General features: G+C 43.1%; 1 protein-coding gene across 5 annotated transcripts in view; it reads left to right on the top strand.

Moving 5' to 3' along the window:
- Window positions 1-429: 429 nt before the first annotated feature.
- The window catches only part of CLEC16A (C-type lectin domain containing 16A), a 183005-nt gene continuing 162949 nt past the window's right edge, over window positions 430-20485 (top strand). For all 5 annotated transcript variants that reach the window (XM_075285768.1, XM_075285766.1, XM_075285767.1 and 2 more), the window contains exons 1-5: window positions 430-579; window positions 5300-5428; window positions 6708-6841; window positions 9041-9189; window positions 16688-16793. In XM_075285768.1, coding sequence (XP_075141869.1) covers window positions 506-579; window positions 5300-5428; window positions 6708-6841; window positions 9041-9189; window positions 16688-16793 — 592 coding nt within the window. In that variant the 5' untranslated portion in view covers window positions 430-505. The remainder of the gene's footprint in view (window positions 580-5299; window positions 5429-6707; window positions 6842-9040; window positions 9190-16687; window positions 16794-20485) is intronic.

The raw sequence follows: 20485 nt of genomic DNA, 5'->3' as shown, positions 1-20485 counted from the left end.
AGTCCTTAGAATAGGTGATCGATATAGCAGCAGATGCTGGTCTGTGCAGATCCAGCGGCAGCAGATCAGTAGGGGTGATGTTGGATGCCGGATCCCCACCAATCTGATATTGATAGCATATCCTAAGGATTGAATATGAGTTGTATATCCGCCGTAGTCCGACCTCAGTGTTAGCAGTCAGAGCTCCCGGGCTGCACTGTAGAATACGTCCCCTCACAGCCACAAACCGTACATAGGAAGGAAGCTTCTACTTCCCGGCCACGGCCATCACAGCTGTCGTCACAATAGTCATTACATGTCGCTGTGCATGCCGGGACTTGTAGTCGTCCAAGTGCGGAACAACACCGCTCTGCAATGGCGTAAAAACTACATTTCCCAGCAGCGCTCGGTGTACGGAGCTTGTCGTGGTTTATCTGCTCTTCCCCGGCAGAGGGGGGTTGTGGCAGCGCACAGTGTCATCTGTGTCGGTCTAAGAGCATGAACTGACCGGGACCGACACACAACAATGTTCGGCAGGTCGAAGAGCTGGGTGAGCGGCTCCGGGCGGTCGTCCAGCATCCACTCTCTGGACCGGCTGAAGTAAGTGTGTGCTGAGGAGGTCACAGCTGACCACAGCGGGTCACTACTACTAGTTGTCAGGGCTCCAGGACTCTCTACCTGCCCCAAAGTCCTGTCTGAGCAGCCCCGCTCTGACGTCACCGCAGCGTACTGTTTACTACGTGGTGACCTGTAGTGGTGCGGCCAGGTGGTCACTCAGCCTCAGGCTATCCCTTACACTCAGCTGCCTGCTACAGGTCACATCAGCAGGAGAAGTGTATCCCGGATCTGAGGACATTGTATGGGACATGTGTGTCTGGGCTGCCACACTGGATGGTCGCTGGTCGCGGAGATGTTTTCCTTAAAATGTCATTAATGTAGTGAAAGGGTATTGTGGGTAGGGGGTGGCATACAGTGTCTTGGTGCCGCCTGTATCGCTTTCTGTTGGCTACTGCTTAGGGCACTGTGGGTGACAACGCCAACTCTCAGACATGTTTTGTGCCGCAATATAGTGCCCAAGTGAGGTATTCACTAAAAGCCAAGATTCTGCTACCTTAATATGTGTCGTAAATTGTATCCATCAGATCTGACGCTAGCCTCGGCCTTTCTGTTGCTCTCGTCTGTCAGAGGATTGGCGCACTGCTATACCAGTGGTCACTCCTGGAACCCCATGTACCCCAATGAAATTTGTCGGGTGTCCTTCTTTTAAACTGAAACTGCCAGGCAAAAAAGTCAGATTTGCAGGACTTTTGGATTCACACTGCGATGACTCTCTAAAAGCAAATGTGAAGCTAGGCTCACATATGTTGGGGTCTCCTTTTCCCTCCATTGGTTTCAGTATTCAAACGATGGATGCGTTATAATGGGGTTCACAGGTAACCACTATTTTAGTGGACGGGCTCTTTGTTGTTCGGGTCCCCTGTGCACTGTGAAGGATCTATAGTCTCCTCTTGGCAGTTATATATGGCAGGCAGTGGTGTAGAATATACAATTAACCAGTACCATGCCTTGGCTGTTCCGCCACCCCAGTGGTCTCTATTTGCATTCATATGGGAGCCAATCACTGGTCTTGTATCTGTTGCCAACTTCCAGCTATGGTTGGGCTGTATGGAAACAGTGTAGCTCTGAGCTTTGCTGTTTCTGTAACTCCCATTGAAGAGAACGGGAGTTACAGAAATGGCATACAACACTGAGCTACACTTACTCCTATGGGGGTTATGGAAACTGCGTAGCTCAGAGCTACGCAGTTCAGCGCAAGCACAGCTGAAGTGTTCTCAGCAAGGCTGAGGCCGGGTAAGTAGCAGGGCACAGAGTCTGCGGCTTCACAGATGGGAATCCTATCTAATAGATATTTACGGCATGTTGTGTGGATATGTCGTAAATGTCTTTCATGGGAAACCCCTTTAACAAGAAAGTAATGGTTATTTTTGATACCATAGCCTACTCTTAGACACGTATCTGGGCACCCCTTTAATTACATAAGAAGTTAGTGGGAGATGTGTGGATCCAAAAAATCAAAACAAACAGGTGCCAACCATTTTCGAAGGACTTTTAAGCAGATCTTCTCACTTCACAGGCCAGTGACTTCATGTTCATCACTTACATTGTCTGTTTGCAGCTCAGTCCCATTCAAGTGAATCGGACCGAGCTACAATACCAAGTACATCCCCTACGTTAAATACGGCACTGTGCCTGGTATTCAGTAATGAGGCCGCAACACTCGCCTGAACACTTCAGTCTCTTTAAACTACTGATCTGTAGGGGTTTTCAGTATTGGACCCCCCAATCAGATCTTGGTGACATGTTTTCTCAGCATAGGTCATCATTATTTAACTCTTGGAAACCCCTTCAACATGTTTAGCTGCAGGAGCTGAATTTGTGCAGGCCTCATACATCTCACAGGTTGTCATAATTGTATGAAATCTCAGCAATTGTTTTTGAGCTAAGCAGTCTGGACTCCAAAACCAGTGGTACGAGCACCCTAGTGGTACACCGGGAAGTCCCTGAGGGTATGCGACTAAGATCCACTGATCCACATGCTGCAGTTCATGCAGATCCCCCTGCCCAGGATGGAAGCTTATGCATGGCTGCATGTGTCATTTTTACTGTGGGTCCTGGAATAGTGAAGAAACATGGGGCAGAGGGGTGAGTGATAAATGCAACTTACTACTTTCTCCTGGGGCACCATTAATTGCAATGAGCTTCTCCGTCAGTACAGATCATTGCTTATCTAAAGGAAGGCTGGTGCCCATGGATATGTGTGGGTGTCCATCCTGGGCAGTGCAGCATGTGATATAGACATCTCTGGGTGTGTGGGCCGTTATGTTACACTTGGGGGGGGGGGGGGGGGTACAAGTGGAGGTACTCTGGGGGTCATTATATAACTGCTATGAGGCTCAGTTCACATCTGCGCTTGGACTCCATACGGGGATTCCATTCCCCTCACCCCATATAAAATGCAGAGAGAAATGAGCTGCAAGCGGACCCATCGAATGGAAACCCGGGCGCAGATGTGAACCAAGCCTAAATCATTTATAAGTGATTGTGACTTTGGGGGGATTCAGTTGGGACTTTTTCTGACTAGGGGGTACTTTGAAAAGCTTGAGAAACACTGCTCTAGGCTAAGGCTACATTCACATTGCTGTCCAGTTCAGTCTGCATTATCTTTTTTCTTCTAAAAAAATGTAAAGTATCAGAAGGGTCCATCTGTTTTAACATTAAAGTGAACATGTTACAGATCGTCTTCCTCTTCTAACTATTAATTTTCTGTTTGTTGTTCTGATCCTCTGATAGATTAGGACAAGGAACTGAAGTCCTATAGATTTGATCTACACTGAGAGGCCTAGATTTAATAAGGTTATGTTTTGTCTCTTCCCCCCCCCCCCCTTTCCTTTCTGCATAATTTTTAACACATTTTGGAGATGAGATTAAATAAAATATCATTAAATTGGCTGGGACTGTAAAACGCAGCGTTTTTTTTCTGCAACGTGCGGTTTCAACTTTAATTGTTTTCTAAAAACTGCAATGCAACGTGCACATTTGTGTTCCTAATATAAATAGTCGGACGCCTGTCCAGGTGGTTGAGCCTGTAGGATTATTTTGGTAGAGTTCGCAGTCCGTTTATCATTTGGCATAATTATAACTTCCAGACAACTCTTTTCTTGTGAGTTATTTGCTGCCTCTCATAGTCTCGCCAGTACGGTTACTATACAGTATGTACCAGGACACGTCACAAGCACAACTTTACATTACCTTTCATTCACACAATCTTATGGTAAACATGTAAAGATCATGGAAAATACAACAGTAAGTGGTGTGAGGACTAACGCGCAATAATCCTGGAGCAGGCTCTCTTATACAATCCATATAGACAGCCATCATCACTGGTATTTTACATATGGAGTCATCCTGGATCTATATGCCCCATTAACCATGAAATCTTTCAACACTGTACCTCCAGAGCTACACCAGGGATCTCCCTCTGTATACTTAGTGGGGAAGACAAAGAAGCAACACTGAGCATGTGTGTCCACCATGAACATTAACTGAGGTGGACACAGTAAAACCGCAGGGTCACTATTCTACCGCGGTGCGCAGAGTACTGACATAACAACAGGCCCAAGAACAGGGAGGAAGAATGGAGCGGAGTAGTAAGAAGTGTGTGGAGCTTACCATTCACTCCTTAAACATCACTGAGCATGGGAGCACTATGGGGGCCATTATATTATATATTGGCCATTGTATTTAGAGATAGTATGGGAATTATATTATACATGAGGGCCATTATATGTGGGGGCATTATGGGTGGGGCCCACTTTATTACTTGGAGCAGTGTAAAAGCCATTATATGACATGTGGGGGCCCACCTTTGAGGTCATTATATTACAAGTGGGAGCACTGTGTTGTATTGCTATTATGTAGGGCACTGGGGGGGGCACTTTTGTGGCCACTATATTACACATAGGTACAATATTGTACATGTAGGGGCGCTGCATGGTCCATTACATAGCTGTTAATGAAGACGCCAAACAAAGCCTTATTTTGTAAAGTAACCGCCACTTTCGGGGTACTTTCATGGGCTGACTAGTGATTGGCTGAGCAGGCATCTCTGGGCATTGCCTGTGTGTGTCGGAGAGCAGCAGGGACCAGGTCAGTGTCAGAGTGGTGGCGAGTGGGTGAGAGCGTCATTAGCATGGGCCTTTCTTATGGTAGGGCCCAAATTTAGCTTTTTGGAGGATTACTCAATTTACGGCATGTTGCACAGCATGCCGTTTTTTTTTGCGTGCGGGGCCTCTGCATGGAATAGTACAGTCTGCTGAAAAAAGGTATATTGAGGTATAACAGCACACAGAGGCTAAAAGGGCCCTATTAGATGAATGGGATAATATGGGTGACCTATCTATTGGGAGTTCTCAGTGATTATGCCAACTGGGAGAGGCATAAAAGGTATTAAAAAAAAAAAAAATCAGACAAAATGCAGTTGTGTATGATGGTCCTTTTGTTGAAATTTCTCTAGTTTGTTGGGGCCACACGATGGCTCAGTGGTTATCATTGCAGCCTTGTAGCGCTGGAGTCCTGGTGTTCAAATCCTGCCAAGGGCAAAAAACCATCTGCAAGGAGTTTGTATGGTCCCCCTGTGTTTGCGTGGATTTCCATCCCATATTCCAAAGACATACAGATAGGGAAAAATTGTGAGTTCTATGTGGGGCTCACAATCTACATACATTTTTTTTTTACTAGCTGTCCTTTCATTGTCTTTTAGGTACATGTATCACGTCTTAACCAAGAACACCACAGTCACAGACCTCAACCGCAATCTGCTGGTGGAGACCATCCGCTCTATCACAGAGATTCTCATCTGGGGAGATCAGAATGACAGCTCAGTGTTTGAGTAAGTACGAATTGTTACTTTGGGTGAGGGGTGGCCACCTCCATACTGGGGAAAGATGCATTGTTTTTCTTCTTAGAGTATTATTTTTCTGATATGGTTAGGTTGACCTGCGCGCCGGAGGATCCATAGGAGACCTCACCGCAGATTCCATCTAAAACTGATGTAGGGAAAAGTCAGAGGAGTTTTCTCTCCACCGGTTTCAGTATAAGATCATTGGAAACCTGACAGACACTTGGCGAACCCCATTATAATCTATGGGGTTTTGCTGGTGTCCGCGGGGTAACTGCCTTTTTTTTTTTTTTTTTAGCAGACGTAAGGACTTCAAGGACAGAGAAACGAACGCTAGTGTGAACTTGGTGTAAAACACCGTTTACAGTTTTTTCTTTTACCTGTTGGTTATAATTTACATTATTTAACTTCTTTTTTCCTATAGATTCCATTGTATAGCGTCTCCCTGCCTTTTATATGAGGTATTTGGCAAAACATTTTAGATAGGACCTCTGCCCCCTGGTTTGTCATTCTATGTTTTTAGTAATGCTCTCCTGACCTATGTATATGGCCTCTCTCCCCTGGGGGGCCACTACCCTGCTATGTTTTGGGAAGATATTCTGGCTTGGCTTTAATCCCTGGTTATGTCACTAGGCTCCTTGAAAGCCAGGAACTGTAGAAAGTGACCTTCTGATGCTAGAGGTGCAATTTTCCTTTTTTCCATTAAATATAATTTATGTGCATATTGTTTACCAAAATTCCCAGCAGACCCCAGCCACCTGGAAAGGTGTCCTGCAAAGGCAGTCTCCTTAAGGACACAAAGCACCTCTTCAGGCCATCCTTAATAGTTTTTCTTAATTTATACCCTCTGTATGTTCAACATTAACAAGGCGTGGTGCTGGTCTCACAAAAACAAGTTATTACCTAAGCTTAGGGTAGGTGATCAGCATCTCATCGGTGGTGATCCCACTTTTGGGACCCTTATTGATCATGAACAGGGATTCCATGTCCCCCATGTGTGTGGAATTATGGTAATACATTTGGCTCTAGCTCCAGTTAAGCTTTTTGGAAATGATGGACGCAGCCAAGACCATCTCTCTTGCTGTCTTCTTCATCCCCATAGATTTTGAACAGAGTGGTATCATGCATATGTGAGTGCCTCAGGTGTTCAGGTGGGGGGGATCGCAGTGGTGAGACCCCAGTGATAAGTAGTTATTATCGGACACCGCCTGTAAGTGTATACCAATTGTGATGCTTTGTTTTGTTGATGTTGTAAATTCTTATGTTGCAGCTTCTTTCTGGAGAAAAATATGTTTGTTTTCTTCTTGAATATTCTGCGTCAGAAATCTGGACGTTACGTCTGCGGGCAACTTCTGCAGACACTGAACATGTTGTTTGAGAACATAAATCATGAGACATCTTTATGTAAGTTACTGTTTATACAATGACACATCATACATAGTAACGCTAGGTTCACACCAGCATTCGGGTCTCCGTTCTGTGGTTTCCGTATTCTGCATGCAGAAGATGGAAACCTGTCAGACCGGGTCCGGCCGTGAGCGGTGGTGAGCGTTTTATGCTCTCCGCCGCAAAACCGTTTTTTTTTTAAATCGGACACAGAGTACTGCATGTTCGACTCTGTGTCCGGTTTTAAAAAAAAACGGTTTCGCGTCGGAGAGCATAAAACGCTCACGGCCGGACATCTTTCAAACCCATTCAAATGAATGGGTATGAAAGAGTCCTGCAGGTTTCTGTCTCCTGCCTCTGTTTTGTGCAGGAAACGGAAACCTGCAGAACGGAGACCGGGTGCAGATGTGAATGAGCCCTAACTGTAATGCACTTTTCACTGCCTTGTGTATTTCATGTAGACTGTGGAGCAAGAGAAATGAATATTGCAGGTATATTGAAGGAGTTTGCTAGGGAATAAAATGAAAATTTCACTGACCGAAAATCTGAACAAAAAATGTTAGTTAACTGTATTTTCATATGTTCCTGCAGTGAAGGTCACGGGCCCCCCCCTGCTTCCTGTTTTCATTGCCATTTGATAACTTGCTGCCTGCTACCACTTGATCATGACGCCAAAAACTTGGAATAGTAGTGATTTGTTGTCCATCATGATGTGACTATCATAGTGCGTGGCAGGTCACCGTGTTTTAATGAAAACAGCAGTTGGAAGGGGATGCAAGGAACCTGCACCTAATAAAACTGATAGATCACATTTTTTTGCCACCTCCACCAATTCTTCCCATCTGTTACTAGGAGCTGCTCCACTGATTTTGGTTCAGTTGGCATTTTTTCTCTTGCCCCCACCATTCCCCAGCAACCAATGCTATTAGTTTTGGTGTCTGATATTTAAGCTCTGTACTCTCAGGAGGGCGGTGTCAGCCAGTAGAGTTCTGATACTGATTGACACCCCCCTGCCTGACACCGCCCTTCTCAAAGTGAAACTGCTTGCCGTCTTTGACATTCCGCATCCCTTCTATTGAAGCCGCATATTGGCCTCAGCAGGCCAAAGGAAGCGACCAGTGAAATTACAGGTAGTGACCTCTCATGTCCTTCACTGAGGCCGCTGATTGGTCACTTGTGGCTGGTACTTCCGCCACACATCAACACTGGTCCAAGAAGACCGAACTGCAGTGGGAGGCATCAGAGAAAGGTGAGTATTTTTTTTTTCTTTTTCATTGCCCCCAGCCTATTAAAAGAATAAAGTTAATGTTAATTTTTTTCCTGGACCGTTCCGCATTGCTTAGTATGCCAATTTAATATCCAAGCACAGAAAGTTTATTTACCGGAAGAAGATGTTCCAGTAACTCTTTGTATAAGTGTATTATTGATGCGTTTTCATCTGGTGGCTTCATTTATAACTGTTCTGTTGTTTGTGTATTGAATTGCATAACCACTGGGACTCCTGTTGACCACGAGAATAGGGTGAGACTGCCTTGTGCACCTGACTGTCACTCCATTAATTTTTCTGTGACCTCTAGAGATAGCAAACTACCACGCTCGACTGTCTCTGGCAGTCCCGTAGAAATGAATGGAACAGCTGTGTATCTTCACGACTATTGACTCATTCTAACGGTGGTACAAGATACCCCTGACCCCATGATCAGTGAGGGTCCCAACACTTTGACCCCTATTGATCTACAACTTATCCAAAATCCTTTGGATATGGAATAAGTTGGGTTTATGGGCAAATCCCATTAATGGAGAGAACAGTGCATTGTGTGAACCTCTGTAAGGTTAGGTTTAAACTGTGCCTGAATTCCATTCAGTGTCTCCATTCCCGAATCCACTTGAAAAATGCGGAGAGAAAAGTCCTGCAAGCAGGGCTTACTTTTCTGCATTTTCCTGCCAATGGACACCATCTTACTTTTGGTCATTTTGAAACTTTTTGCACAAATAATGAATTTGTTAATCTGGCATGAATCAATTAATACTAAGACTGAAAAGTAAGTTAAGCATTATGGAGATTTCTTTTGCACGTTGAAGTTGCCGCCTTTGTCTTGTTATTGACATGGTTTTTGTGCTGCTTATGATAAATTGTCACCTTTTTCAAGTTTCTCTCTGAAAGTAATTGACCCTACTATCATGGACATTACCACATGTCTCTTTTTCTACCGTCAGATTACTTGCTGTCTAATAACCATGTGAATTCCATCATCGTCCACAAGTTTGATTTCTCGGATGAAGAGATCATGGGTTATTATATCTGCTTCCTGAAAACGCTGTCCGTGAAACTCAACAGCCATACTGTCCACTTCTTTTACAATGAGGTGAGTAGGACAGCGACAAAGTAACCCCTCCTTACACCCTGATGTTGTAGTACTTCAGGGAACATGGTTGTGTTTTATTTGGGCAAGAATTGATCCACTGATCCTGAATATTAAGGGACCACAAAGCTTTTTATGCACTCTAGCTCCATCGCCGTTTTCCCTATCCCTTGATACAGGGACCTACCTTAATGTTCTCATGTGTACCTCCTTGTGTTTCCTCTTGGCTGGACATGTGCATATTTAGCAGACTAGAAAACACAGCAGCTCCTATGGGGTCCAACAACTAAGAGGGCTCATTGCCATTGAGATCTAGGGTACAATTAATAATACCTATGGATGATGGAAGAGAATGTGGAAAACTGACTACACCTCTATTACGTTGTCGGGACATCTTCAATGCCTACATGTGACATTCACAACATTATATTGTCATTACTTTCTTCATTTGCTTTGATGTCATAGTGTGCACAGTGATGTTTTTTTAGGTGCTTTATTCATGTAGTGGGATGTCATAGTGGCCATGATACTTGTCACAGTACACGGATAATGCCCACAGTCATGTTACAGAACATGGATAATACCAACAATGATATCACTGTGAGCGTTACCCTGTACTGTGACATCACTGTTTGCACTATTCCTGTATTGTGACATCGTAGGCTGCATTATTTTGGTAATATGACATCATTTTCTTCATTATACCTGTAATGTAACATTATTGTCTGTATTATTCCAGTACTGTGACATCACTGTGTGCATTATCCCTGTACTGTGACATCACTGTGTGCATTATTGCTGTACTGTGACATCACTGTGTGCATTTTTCCAGTACTGTGACATCACTGTGTGCATTATTCCTGTACTGTGACATCACTGTGTGTATTATCCCTGTTCTGTGGCATCACTGTGTGCATTATCCCTGTACTGTGGCATCACTGTGTGCATTATCCCTGTACTGTGACATCACTGTGTGTATTATTCCAGTACTGTGACATCACTGTGTGCATTATTCCAGTACTGTGACATCACTGTGTGCATTATTCCTGTACTGTGACATCACTGTGTGCATTATTCCTGTACTGTGACATCACTGTGTGCATTATTCCAGTACTGTGACATCACTGTGTGCTTTATTCCAGTACTGTGACATCACTGTGTGCTTTATTCCAGTACTGTGACATCACTGTGTGCTTTATTCCTGTACTGTGACATCGCTGTGTGTATTATCCCTGTTCTGTGGCATCACTGTGTGCATTATTCCAGTACTGTGACATCACTGTGTGCATTATTCCTGTACTGTGACATCACTGTGTGTATTATCCCTGTTCTGTGGCATCACTGTGTGTATTATCCCTGTACTGTGACATCACTGTGTGTATTATCCCTGTTCTGTGGCATCACTGTGTGCATTATTCCAGTACTGTGACATCACTGTGTGCATTATTCCTGTACTGTGACATCACTGTGTGTATTATCCCTGTTCTGTGGCATCACTGGGTGCATTATTCCAGTACTGTGACATCACTGTGTGCATTATTCCTGTACTGTGACATCACTGTGTGTATTATCCCTGTTCTGTGGCATCACTGTGTGTATTATCCCTGTACTGTGACATCACTGTGTGTATTATCCCTGTTCTGTGGCATCACTGTGTGCATTATTCCAGTACTGTGACATCACTGTGTGTATTATCCCTGTTCTGTGGCATCACTGTGTGCATTATTCCTGTACTGTGACATCACTGTGTGTATTATCCCTGTTCTGTGGCATCACTGTGTGTATTATCCCTGTACTGTGACATCACTGTGTGTATTATCCCTGTTCTGTGGCATCACTGTGTGCATTATTCCAGTACTGTGACATCGCTGTGTGTATTATCCCTGTTCTGTGGCATCACTGTGTGCATTATTCCAGTACTGTGACATCACTGTGTGTATTATCCCTGTTCTGTGGCATCACTGTGTGCATTATTCCTGTACTGTGACATCACTGTGTGTATTATCCCTGTACTGTGACATCACTGTGTGTATTATCCCTGTTCTGTGGCATCACTGTGTGCATTATCCCTGTACTGTGACATCACTGTGTGTATTATCCCTGTTCTGTGGCATCACTGTGTGCATTATTCCAGTACTGTGACATCACTGTGTGTATTATCCCTGTTCTGTGGCATCACTGTGTGCATTATCCCTGTACTGTGACATCACTGTGTGTATTATCCCTGTACTGTGACATCACTGTGTGCATTATCCCTGTACTGTGACATCACTGTGTGCATTATTCCTGTACTGTCACAGCACAGTTATCCCAGTATCTAAAGGAGATCAAAATAATGATACACTTTTCAAGTTCTGAAATTGTTGCTTATGGTCATGGTAGAATAGGATCACATTAGAACTTTTGCTATGGGACCCCATAGTAACTTGTAACAGGGGAAATTGGACCATTCTAGGTGTGGGTCTGACTAGTTACTTGATTGACAGGAGCCCTATCAATCGTGAAGTTATCCTCTACCCTATCTATACTGGATAACTTCTAAAGTTGGTGCAACTCCTTTTACAGTCGTCTTTTGGGCTATGCTCATACACATTATTTTGTCCTCCAATCCCATCAATACCGTGAGTTGCACAAAGAAAACATGTCTGTGTATTTCCAGGTGCCTTTATTTTGTCATTTAGGTGTATATTGAATAAATGATCACGTGTTTTACAATGGTTCAGCAATTATGACTCAAATCAAAATTAATTGAACAGTTTATCTCAATTACGATTAAAGAGGTTGTTCAGACTCAAATGTAATTTTGAATTAGGCTGGGGGAGGTGGGGATAATATATATTTCTACTCACCTGTCCCTGGTGCTCTGGTGTCCCCCATAGCAGTCCTGCAGCTCGGCTGTTTTCTTCCTGCAGAAGTCCTGATCACACATGATAGCTGAGGTCAATTAGCAGCCTAAAGGAGGGACCTGGGAACGTCACTACCTGGGATTTTCCTGGGTCCCTTCCTTAGGCCACGGAGGCTGCTGATTGGCCTTACGGTCACGTGACCTTGAGGACTTCCACAAAAGAAGACAGCTGCGCAGCAGGACTGGTCCACGCATGGAGGACACCGGAGCACCACGGACAAGTGAGTTTTTTTTTTTTTTTCGTTTGTTTCTGTACCTCCCTTGGCCTAATTAAAAAAAAAAATATTGTAGCCTGGACATTCTTTTTAAAGAACAATTATTTTAGGACACTCCTGTTGTTACGTGCCACACCACATGTTTATATGCTACGCCATGCCACTCAATTTTGGTTTCGGTTACTGGCATATTAGCAATCTTGATTGAATAGCGTACAGATAGATAGATAGATAGATAGATAGATAGATAGATAGATAGATAGATAGATAGGTGTAGACATACAGGCACCTGTTTACCTTCAGCTCAATGCTCTGTCGTTTTGGTGGGCATATAAAGACAGAACATGTACCTGTATGTGTGTATGTATCACACCAAGAAGATTGAATGGGTTCATGTACCTGTACATATATTTGTTTGTATATGTGTTTGAATATATATATGTGTGTGTGTGTATATATATTGGGCTACATACATCATCTGTGAGACCCCTTTTTCTGCAGTGAGCACTTCCATCAATGCAATGCACTGTATAACAGTATTACATTTATATGCTGTCCCTGTATTACACTTATGTATAGTTTTATCTGCTTTGCATCTCCTGTATTACAGTCCATTTCAGAAAAAAACACCCAATGTTTTTTGCTTTGGCCCTTTTGGAGGAAAATACTACTGCTGCATGAATTGTGTCACAAAAGGGTCCATCACTAAGACTCTGTCGCCCAAGGGCCCAAACAAGCCTAGGGCCAGATGTGACTACTTTGGGACCTTGGCAGGTCCATAGCATATGTTATTACTGACCTACCATAGATTTGGTTCAAAATAAGGTTGTTGCTTCCTGCATGTACAGATTGCACCACATGATGGCAGCAAGTATTCATTTAGCTTTTTATGTTTTATTAATATCGTTCAGTCCCATTCATTTCTATGGGACTCAAAAGATGGAATTTAGACCAAAACACCCATTGTTAATGTCTAAAATCGATTTTAAATTTTGTGCCATACTGTATAAATTCACAAATACGGATTTGACTTCTCCAATTTCAAGGTCAAATACTGCTTCAAATTCACAGTCAAAATCCTCATCCGTTTCCAATGTGTGAACACCCCCTAAGTCTGTTAGTAAGACAATTCAGGCCATAAATTTAGTTTTTGTTTGTTTTACTAATTTTGCAAGAAAAATATTGTTTTTGTATTGTGGCTTATTTATTTTGGCACAGATGGAGCTGCACGAGTTCTTATTTTTGCAGTACACGGTTTTATTGGTACCATTTTGGGGTATATTCAATTTTTCATCTCATTTTTTTTATTATGGTTTTTGGTTGGTGACATGTACAAAAAAAAAATATATTTTTAAAAAAAAATTTCTGGCATTCGCTATGAGGGTTAAATTGTGTGGTAATTAATTTTGGTCGATCTGGACGTGGCAAAACCTCTTATATATATTTTTTTTTTAACAGGTGGGGAGGACCATTGTTGGGCAAGCCATTGGGCCTTCACAATCTGGGTGTTGGTGTTATTTAGATCTAAGGGGTCACAATTGGAGCTATCACTGACCACAGCCAGAGCTTGGTCATTCTCCCACAGAGATCCCATGGTCACCGCAGAATGATCAGAATCAGAATGGGGGATATTGTCACTCCTTAGGGAGAGACCACCATATAGGTGTGTGGAGACTTGTTAAGCCTTTAGCACTCCACTTTGCAAGGAACTGTGGGAAGAATATGCAAATCTGCCTTCCATGATGTAATTAGGAAGACAGTTGCTGCCTCATTGTTGCAAACCAATAGAGGGCGCTCACTGGAATGTGCAAGCCCGTCTTAAGACAGGATTCCAGTGAAACAACCCAATAATGGCTGCTCCCTTTAGCCTCATGCCCGACCTTCCAAGAGGCCTTTGTTTAGCAATGACGCTGGGATTAATACCAGGTATAGTCTCTCAATCGAGGACAGCTGTTTCGATCTGGTTGGATCTCATCAGCCCGATGTAGAGAGGACAGTCCTCTCTACATCGGGCTGATGAGATCCAACCAGATCGAAACAGCTGTCCTCGATTGAGAGACTATACCTGGTATTAATCCCAGCGTCATTGCTAAACAAAGGCCTCTTGGAAGGTCGGGCATGAGGCTAAAGGGAGCAGCCATTATTGGGTTGTTTCACTGGAATCCTGTCTTAAGACGGGCTTGCACATTCCAGTGAGCGCCCTCTATTGGTTTGCAACAATGAGGCAGCAACTGTCTTCCTAATTACTTCATGGAAGGCAGATTTGCATATTCTTCCCACAGAATCAGAATGATGATTCTACAATAACTTACTCTGGAGATGATCTATATTTGCATCATTTTACTTTAAGGGGTTAATATTAAAGTTTCGGAAAGCACCTTTAGGATGGGCATAGAGATGAGACAAATTCCCGCTGACCATGTAATGTGTGTGCCAAAGGTCTGGTCATTCTGTTCTCGTGAAATATACCATTGCCGGAGGTGTCGGGTCAGGAGAAACAGCTGTTGGCTGAATAAATACCATCAGTGAGTCTGCTGATCTGATGTCAGATATAAGCCGGCTTCATATGCAGTCCCACAGTGTAATCATAGTTTCTAATTAACAGGAAAAGGTGTGTAATAATCCTTCCGCTGGCATCATATGATCACTGCTGCCAAACCCCTGCTAAAAATCTCTGATAAGCATATATCCGGTCATACAGTCTTCACAGGAACTGGTGAACTCATCCTGGGCCCTTAGGGACTGTATTTGGCCACGTAGATTTCCATTCCGTCATTGTGATTATTAACCTGTAATCACACAAGCAGTTATTATGGTGAAGTTTTGATATGATATTTTTAAAGCAAAACTGTAAGAAGGAATGGAAAAATATAAGGACTTCTAGTTCTGATTTTGGATAAAAAAAGCTACAGCATAAACTGCATCCAAACCTGCGTGTATGATTCTAGTCTTGGAGAGCCTGACAAGGAAGGAAAGCTGGGATTAAGGAATAGGTAGTGGGGGCGGATGTTCAGATGTAGGTCTAGAGAAACGAGTTGTACTATACTATACTGTATTAGGGGTCATTCCTATGGCTGAGTTCGGAGATAAGTTTTATGTATAAACGGGTTTTATTAAAGATTTTCAATATTATAAAACACAAACCGAAAAGGAACAAGCTGTGCAGTGTCTAAGATGCATATATACCGGTAAGCTGGGCAGCCAGGGAGGAGACCCCCAACCGCAACAACAGTGCATATTACGCACAACAACGTCACAATTACAGAAAAGAAGAAAAAAGGAAAGGGGAGGAGAAAACGGAGAGAAAGGAAAAACACAGGGAGACCAATTGTAAACCATCTCAAAACATAGAGGGGAAAAGGGCAGGAGAAAGATACGAAAAACGTAAACACTGGAACGCGCAACAGCAAAAAGGGGGACCAGACCTGTAACCGAAGGGGACAGAAGAAAAGGAGGATGATAAAAGGAGGAGAAAGAAGATAGGAGGCCACGTCGCACTCAAGCAAAGGCAGCGGAAAAGTTAGATGACTCCTGGAACAAGATCCAGGGCCACCAGAGACGCTCAAATCTGGAGGAATCGGGAGAGTCCTCCACCACCAATGCCTCCATACTCCGTATAAGAAGGAACTCCTGGAGGAACTCGATTGGAGATAAGTTTTAGGTGGTCTTCTGCTTCCTCTCCAAATCCTGGCTCTGTGTAGATCAAGTGCAAAAAGCTGACACAGATCTTGCTGGGTTGCTCCTTGCTCTGCTCTTGCTTTGAGTCGGCTGCAAATTCCTCCATGTGAATGGCCCATTAGAAGTTCCAGGACGTTTTTAAAGGGCTTATCCAACCCCAAATTGAATTTTCATACCTATCACTTATCCACAAGATAGGTGATCAGGATGTGATCTGTCAGGGTCTAGCACCCGGACCTTGGACAAACCATCAGTTCTAGCAGCACTGTGTGTAAAACGAAAGTTATTGGCATCTTTCTTATTGAAGTCAATGTTGAGAGACCACCACGGAGTTGATCATGATTGAAAATTGCATCAACTGCACAAAACCCACTGCTTATCGTTCTATATAAAAAAACTCACTCCCAGTGATGTCTGTTTTTACGTTTAGTCATTTTAAGACTATATGTTGTTCCGCCATTAAGTATTACATTCGTTGTACAGACCATAAAATAAACCATGTTTGCCATTTACGTGCTGTTAAAACGCAATGTAGTGAAGAGTCATTTATTTACATATTATAGAGCCACCTGCTGTTCTATCTTATCTATAGCAATATTCAGGTCCACCTAGTCAGCTAGGATCTGTCAGTCTCCACACGGCCAGGTCTCTGTAATCCTCTGTTTGATGTTATTGTTAATAATTGTGTTTTTTTCTCCTCCAGCACACCAATGATTTTGCTCTTTACACTGAAGCAATTAAATTCTTCAACCACCCGGAGCACATGGTCCGCGTTGCGGTGAGGAACATCACCTTAAATATTTACAAAGGTAAGAATATGTCATCTGGCTAGTTGTGGGGAGGGCTCATTTTCTGTACCAGTCCCCTCTTCGCAAGGGCAATGGTAACACCTATGTTAATGAAGTGAAATTTTTGGGAGTAATAATGGTACATTGCGGTTATAGAGAAAAAAAAATCTGATATGGTTGAGTTTATTGTGCAGCTTTACTTTTCTTTTGTGGCATTTATGAGACATAAATTGATATGGAAAAGACACATACACACAGTATTACAATATTGTACTAGAAGTAGATGCTAGATATATGGATATCTAGTGTCACTATCACAATAGCAATAGGGAACGTCTAGAAGTACATCACATTCATATTTTCTGCAGATTTCATGCAGATTTATTGCAAGCTATAGTGTAAAAGACTTGGCTGCAGACTAGACTGTTGAAATAGACTTCATTTTACAAATAAGCTATCTGTTCTTTAAAGAGGACTGACTAATGACATGCATTACCCTGAGTATTTTGGTGCTATGTTTAACCAAATCCATTCAGCTATTCTAAAGCTATAAGCCCTTATATTGTTGATACAAACAATAAGTCTAAGTGAAAGATACAAAAATACATTTAAAGGGATAATGCCATAAATAGTATTTAACTTCTATTTGTAAGGTAGAACACATATACCTGATCAGTGGGGGTCTGACTGCTGGGACCTCCGCCAATCCAAAGACCGCGAAGGAGGGGTCTGAGTGTTCTATTTCGGCTATTTCCAGCACCCCCATTCAAGTGAATGACAGCACTTTCCACCAGTCACTCCTACATTCAGCCAAGCTACATTCAGACTGAATTTCCCTTTGTTGGGAAGTACAAGGGTCTCAGAGGTCAGATCCCCACCTATCAGATATTTACCCTCTATCCTAGGGGTCGGCATGCAACCCCAAGCATGCAAGGCATATTTCCCTGGCAAGGCAGCCTGAGGAAGAGGCAGTCTTCAGTCCCAAGAGTATAATGATGAAACAGAAAAAAATATGTTACTTACCTTCCCTGGGCTCTGGCGTGGCTTCTGGTTCTCTTCAGTGTTTCTGCATGATGTCAGAAACCACTGATAGGGATTCAATGGTTACGTGGGTTTTATGATGCATAATAATGCCAACGTGACCCCTGAGACAATCAGCGGTCACTAACTGTGAGTGGTGAAACTCAAAAATTTTGGCTTTAACTGAGTCCGACCTTTTTGGAAAATTCGGTGGCACCACTATGGAATACCCTTCTGTGTGGATGGGATATTACTCTGTATGATGGTATGTTTTTGCACAAAAAGGCAGACTGTTTTCCAATAAAAATGCATTCATATTTGTGAAAAAATGCACCAAGTGAACTCCGCTTTACATTGAAGTGAGAGTACCAGTAGCCTAGCCTAGTAGTCTACATGGTGTGTCCATACCCTAAGGGTGCTCCGCAACCGTTGCGGCATTCCACTCCGGATTAGGTCCGAATGAATGGGCCTAATCAGGAGGGAGTCTCGTGTTGCGGCTGATTTAGCCGTGGAATCCGCGGCAAGATAGGTCATCTCGCTTCTTTATTCCGCTACTAGCTAGCAGAAAAAGGAACAAGCCGTTTTGGCAGGCGGATTTTAAGGTGCCAAAAAATCCGCTACCAAAAAACTCAGTGTGAACTGGCCCTAAGGGCTCAAATATTGGGTATATCGGGTGGTACATGGTCCCAATGGCCTGACTTTGTTTTATAATTTTTTTTATTTTTTTTCCCACTAGTGATTTTTGTTCTGCACATTGCAATCTGAGTAGTAACCACTAGATGGCAAAAGTGAGCTGCTTGAAAGATGTACCAATATTTATTTTTACAAAATTCTGAGTAATCTGGAGGGATTTTGTTTGAGAACTACCAAACAAGTATTACAACATTTCCTCCATAGTTCACATAGAGAATCATCTCTGATTATTGCTTTTTATGTCCTTGGAAACCACAGTTCTTAGGGTCATGCATAAATGCTCAGAAGATCTCAGATCATGGATCATGCATCATTTGTTATAATTTATTAAAGATGTTAATATCTTGGGAAGTTATATATATTTTTTCAAATTGAACTTAAAATTGTAGACCCAACATGTAAAAAAAACAAAACAAAACAAAAAAAAAAAAACCCCAAAAAACGTAGTGAGTCGCAGCAAAAGCGTATCTCCGATCCTCTCAAAAACCTTCTCAATGTTTAAATTCAAGTGTCTAATCTCAAATAGAAAAAATAGTACTTTTTACTGTTTTACTTCTGCTTCAAGCTCTTATCTAATTCCATATGATACAGAGAAGGAGGAAAGTGAAAGTACTCCAGCCTTTTACTTCCTCCCTGCTGAGAGAGGCCAGATTCACTTGAGTATTTTTGTGCATGTGTTATGGCGTTTCTTGGCCCACGTCTCATGACCCAAACGGATAAATCTGTGATTGTATTAGTTCAGGGCATTAGACTGACTATATAGCTTGGATACTTGGCAGTAATATGGGTGCCGCAGTCCAGATGGAGGGAACCAAAGGATGGGAGTAATAGTGGCGATAACTGTGTCATCGGATAGGCCGAGTGCCCTCAAACAATCTCCCCCAGTACACCTCCAACAAGGGGGACCTGTGTGCTACTGGATGGTGGTGGTAATAGGTTCCCCGGGGCGCTTCTAGTTGGAGAGGGTTCCTCTGGAGGCAGTGATACACTGAAACAGGACAACTTTACTGTGTAGCTTCCCAATGGGGGTAGTAGTCACCCAGCTCTATGGCATTCCCAGTCTTGGGGCTGAGGGATGCCCAGACCTGATGGTACTTAAGTGTCTTGCACTCCACTCCAACAACTCTCAGTATCTTCTCCACAGCCAGTAGATGGTTCTAGGGGTTGTTAATAAGCAAGTTCTTTCCCAGCCCAGTTACCTTATGATGTGGGTCCTGGATAACAACTCCTGGCAGGCAGGACTCCTTCTCTCTTCCTGGCACTGTGTTAGTTGGTTAAAACACTGAATATTCCCTATATCAGGGCTGTCTTGAGCAAGGCCTTGGCCTAGAATCTTCTCTCTCAGGGGCTGAATGGAGACCACAGAGCACATTGTGAAAGTGCCAACACTCACTATCTTCCACTATACACTACTCGCTTATCTCTGAGGCTGTATCGGTCCCCCAGACCCAATCCAGTGGCCTTTGATTGGCAAGGGCTGTACCAATTGCAGGGGTGAACCAAACAGTGGGGCAAACCAAAGGGAATACATATAAGGGAAACTGCAAACCAGTAAAATATATAAAACATATACACAATACATACACATAAAACCAGAGGCACAGAAAATAAAAAAACAATATAAGCGGTGACACTCTGGAATGCTGCATGGGGTCAAGTATGTCCCCATAGTACACTCATATGCAAATGACAAAAAAAAGACAGCTAGCTAAAATAAGTTGAATATCTTACCTAAGGAAATGACGAGCCAACTGCGAGTCTGTAGATGGAATTTGCGAGCTAATAAAATCTCGTGATCATCGCAGCATCTGCACTACTTTTAATGGGGTTTGTCAGTTTAGGTTTTTGATTAGTGAATACTGAAGCTATTAGGGCCATAAGCATAAGAAAGCAGTGCTCCCCTCTATCCAGACCTTCTCGTCCAGCTTCGGCTATCTGTACACAGGTCCCCTGAACAATGTCACCCGTGGCATCCTGTGGGTACTAGGTGATGGCTGCAA

Source organism: Leptodactylus fuscus, chromosome 8 (genome assembly GCF_031893055.1).
Source record: "Leptodactylus fuscus isolate aLepFus1 chromosome 8, aLepFus1.hap2, whole genome shotgun sequence".
In the NCBI taxonomy this organism is placed as follows: Eukaryota; Metazoa; Chordata; class Amphibia; order Anura; family Leptodactylidae; genus Leptodactylus; species Leptodactylus fuscus.
This window is presented reverse-complemented; position numbering and strand designations above follow the sequence as displayed.